The 4,821-nt window shown below is 37.2% G+C and overlaps 1 protein-coding gene across 1 annotated transcript; it reads left to right on the plus strand.

Moving 5' to 3' along the window:
- Positions 1–2,939: 2,939 nt before the first annotated feature.
- Positions 2,940–3,791, plus strand: LOC134387615 (olfactory receptor 7A10-like). Its single transcript, XM_063110033.1, has 2 exons — positions 2,940–3,294; positions 3,580–3,791. The coding sequence occupies exons 1-2, from the start codon at positions 2,940–2,942 to the stop codon at positions 3,789–3,791; spliced, it is 567 nt and encodes a 188-aa protein (XP_062966103.1).
- The last annotated feature ends 1,030 nt before the right edge of the window (positions 3,792–4,821 follow it).

Raw genomic sequence — 4,821 nt, forward strand, 5'->3', positions numbered from 1 at the left:
AGTGAGCATTTAATTCAATAAATTTCCCCCTTAATACTGCTTTTGCAGTATCCCACAGGTTTTGGTATGATGTATCATTTTCATTAGTTTCATTAAATTTTTTGATTTCCTGCTTGATTTCCTCTTGGACCCATATGTCATTAAGTAGAATGCTGTTTAATTTCCATGTGTTTGTATATTTTTCAGAGTTTTGTTTGTTATTAATTTCTAGTTTTAATCCATTGTGGTCTGAGAAAATACATGGGATAATTCCAATTTTTTTGAATTTATTGAGACTTGATTTGTGACCTAATATGTGATCTATCCTGGAGAATGATCCATGTGCTGATGAGAAGAATGAATATTCTGAGGTTGTTGCATGGAATGTTCTGTAGATATCTGCCAACTCCAAATGGTCTAGAGTTTTGTTTAGATCTTGTGTTTCTCTACTGATTCTTTGCCTAGATGATCGGTCTAGTATTGACAGTGGGGTGTTCAGGTCCCCTGCTATTATGGTATTAGTGTCTATTTCCTTCTTTAGGTCTAATAGAGTTTGTTTTATAAATCTGGCTGCTCCAACATTGGGTGTGTACATATTTATGGTTGTTATGTCTTCTTGATGGATCAGTCCTTTTATCATTAAGTAGTGTCCCTCATTGTCTCTTTTTATGGTTTTTAGTTTAAAGTCTATTTTGTCAGATATAAGAATAGCTACTCCAGCTCGTTTTTCTTTTCTGTTTGCATGGTAAATCTTTTTCCATCCTTTCACTGTTAGTCTATGTGAATCTTTATGGGTGAGGTGGGTCTCTTGTAGGCAGCGTATAGTTGGGTCCACCTTTTGGATCCAGTCAGTCAGTCTGTGTCTTTTGATTGGAGAATTTAAGCCTTTACATTAAGAGTTGTTATTGAAAAGTGTTGATTTATTCCTAGCATTTTATTGGTTGTTTGGTTGTCTTAGGTGTCTTTTGTTCCTTGCTTTCTGATTTACTGTTTGGTTTCTGTGTTTGTTGGTTCCTTAGGTTGTAGATAGCATTTTTGTTTGATTGTTTTCTCTTCCTGAATGCCATTTTTATTACACTAGTGGGTTTTAATTATTCTTGAGTCTTTATGGCAGTGGTAGTTTTTTTTTCAGGAACCAAACCCAGTACTCCCTTGAGGATTTCTTGTAAGGGTGGTCGTGTGGTAGTGAACTCCCGCAGTTTTTGTTTGTCTGAGAAATATACTATTTGCCCTTCTTTTTGGAAGGATAGCCTTGCAGGGTAAAGTATTCTTGGCTGGCAATCTTTGTCTTTTAGTATTTTGAATATATCATTCCATTCCTTTCTAGCTTTTAGGGTTTGTGATGAAAAGTCTGATGTTAGCCTGATTGGGGCTCTCTGATAGGTGATTTGACGCTTCTCCCTTTCAGTTTTTAAGATTCTCACTTTGTCTCTGAGTTTTGCCAATTTGACTATAACATGTCTTGGAGAAGGCCTTTTTGGGTTGAATATGTTTGGAGATCATTGAGCTTCCTGGATCTGAAGATCTGTGATTTTTCCTATACCTGGGAAATTTTCTGCCACTATTTTGTTGAATATGTTTTCAATGCAAACTCCATTTTTCCTCCCCTGCTGGAATACCCATGACTTGGATATTTGAGCGCTTAAGGTTATCTGATATCTCTCTCAGATTTTCTTCAATGTCTTTGATTCTTTTTTCTTTCTTTTTGTCTGCTTGTGTTATTTCAAACAGCCTATCTTCAAGTTCAGAGGTTCTCTCTTCAACTTCGACAAGCCTGCTGGTTATACTCTCCGCTGTGTTTTTTATTTCACTGAATAACTTCTTCAATTCAGCAAGTTCTGCTACATTTTTTTCCAGGACATCGATTTTCTTGTACATTTCCTCTGTCAGGTCCTGTATACTTTTCCTCATTTCATCTCGATGTCCAGCTGAGTTTTCTTGTATCTCATTCAGTTTCCTTAGAATTATCACTCAACATTCCTTGTCAGTCATTTCAAGGGCTTCTTGCTCTATAAGATCTAGAGTTTGAGATTTATTAACTTTTGGTGGTGTACTTTCTTGATTTGTTGTATCTGGCATCTTTTTTTTTGATGTTTATTCATTGTGGCAGGGGTTTTCACTGTCCACCAGTTTGAGCCTATTGACTAACTAAGATGTGGCTGTGGTTGCCAATTTGGTATGGCTACCTCTGTGACTTCCACGATTTTCTAAAACAAGCAAAGTCCCCAGGGCCTTCGCACTGGTAATTCACTTGCAAGGACCACACTTCTACAAGTAACCTCGTGGCTCCACAGTCCAGTCTTCCTTGAGGTATCTTTTCAAATGTCAACTTTTCTCTCTCTCTTGTCTGGACTCCCATACAAGCAGCACTCCCATTAATCTGTACAAATTCTACGTCAATTAAAATTTTTTTAGAAAACACCAACATCTATTCTATCTTTTTCACCTGCTTTTCTTTTATCTGTAGTACTTATTACCATCTGATGTTATATGTTTTTTTTATCTGTTTGTATTCTTTCTGCATCAAAAAGTACTGTATGTTTTTCAGCATGCAGTACTTATTGTCTAGGCAATGCCTGGGTCATGGGCAGAGCTCAATTTCTATTCCATAAAAATGTGAAAGAATTTATCATTAAAATTATAGAATACATGATCTATTTAGAACACGAAGTTGAAGAAGAATTTCTTATCAGATAGATGCTATGAAAACCCAACAGGGATCAGATAACAAACACAAAATACAGAAAATCATTTCTTGACTGAAAAATACAAATTGTAACATTTCTACAATGTGAGTGATGCCCATTTGCTGAAAAAGTAGTCATGTTGGTTTTGTTCTTCCTGGTAGTCCCCTCCACTGCATGGATCCAGGAAATGATACACAAATTTCAGAATTTCTTCTTATGGGATTTTCAGAGACATCAGATTTTCGGCCCTTCATATTCTGGCTGTTCCTCTCCATGTACCTGACCACGGTGTTTGGAAACCTGCTCATCATCCTGGCCATCATCTCAGACTCCCACCTGCACACACCCATGTACTTCTTCCTCTCCAACCTGTCCTTCGTGGACATCTGTTTCACCTCCACCACCATCCCAAAGATGCTGCTGAACATCCAGACACACAGCAAGATGATAACCTATGAAGGATGCATCACTCAGATACACTTTTTTCTCCTCTTTGTAGGATTGGATGACTTTCTCCTGACCGTCATGGCCTATGACCGATTTATGGCCATCTGTCACCCCCTGCACTATACGGTCATCATTAAATCCTGGCACTGTGGGCTGCTGGTTCTGGTTTCCTGGATCATAGGTGTTCTAAATTCCTTGTCACAAAGCTTAATGGTGTTGGGGCTATCATTTGGGACAGTCTTGGAAATACACCACTTTTTCTGTGAACTTAATCAGGTGGTCCACAGTGCCTGTTCTGACACCTTTCTCAATGACCTGGTGATATATTTTGCATCAGGACTGCTGGGTGCTGGACCCCTTGCTGGTATCCTTTATTCCTACGCTAAGATAGTTTCCTCCATACGTAAAATCTCTTCAGCTAGAGGAAAGTATAAAGCATTTTCTACCTGTGCATCTCACCTCTCAGTTGTCTCCTTATTTTATTGTACAGGCCTAGGAGTGTACCTTAGTGCTGCTGCTACACACAACCCACTGTCAAGTGCTATAGCCTCAGTGATGTATACTGTGGTCACGCCCATGCTGAACCCCTTCATCTACAGTCTGAGGAATAAGGATATAAAGAGGGCTCTCAAAAGATTAATTGGAAGGGAAACTAGAAAAGGACTGATTACACCATGACTGAAGATGTTCCCCTGATTGCAGGGATCAAAGAGCCAGAGAGAAAAATTGCAATTCTTTGATCACATTGTGAGGTACAGCTTGCTCATTCTGTTTATTTTCTGAAATTTCTCTTTGTTTAATTTCAATTTCTGTACACAGTTTAAGTCACAAACTTTATTAAGAATTTTGCTCTCTAATATCCTACAAAGTTTCCCATTGTCATCTTCCTCCCTCCCCAAATTTATTTCCAATATTGTTTCAGAAATATTTAGAATCCCATTTACTTTATTGGAAAACATGAAATAGTTAAGGATAATTTATCCTGCCATGTAATTTTTCTTTTGTGTGTTACTAAAATAATAGTCAAGAGATGTATTACTACGTTGGGGGGTGGGAAAAACTAAAAAAGTCCCAAGCAAATGAAGTATAACAACAAAACTCCAGTTGGCACTAATGTTTTTAATACCATGTTGTAGGAGAGGAAAATCTGAGACCACAGTTTTTCACTTCTTTGTTTGTTATTGCTTTGTATATCACTATCTAAAAATGTAGATTGTAGTGTACTAGAATGTTTTATAACTGGTAATTAGGTTTAATTTTTCTTGTTAGTATCCTGTTTTCATGCCCAGCTCAGTGTCGACAGTGTCTTTCATTATGATTGGAAATTGTTGATGACCAAATATTTGACGCCAAGTGCAGTCAACATTGAAAGACAAGTTTGAATAAATAGTTGACTTAATATGGTCTTAAAGTCAGACAATATGATAAAGCAACATTTCATATTATACATTGCATTATTATGCAAAACTATTTCTTTTTCATGTTGTTCATCTACTCCTTGGAGTAGGGAAGATTGATGTCCCTGTGTAAGGGCATTTAGTCATGGGGTGAAGGAGTGGTTGATGTGGTTATATTGTTTTATTGAATTACCTTCCTCTTTCTTCTCAAAAACTTCCAATTCTCCCTGTAAATAACAGTCTTTAATTTGCTCTAAACAAATTATCATCCCATATTGCACACTTTCTGATACCTGTCAAAAGGGCCATCA

The sequence above is a fragment of the Cynocephalus volans genome, chromosome 10 (genome assembly GCF_027409185.1).
Source record: "Cynocephalus volans isolate mCynVol1 chromosome 10, mCynVol1.pri, whole genome shotgun sequence".
Classification (NCBI taxonomy): Eukaryota; Metazoa; Chordata; class Mammalia; order Dermoptera; family Cynocephalidae; genus Cynocephalus; species Cynocephalus volans.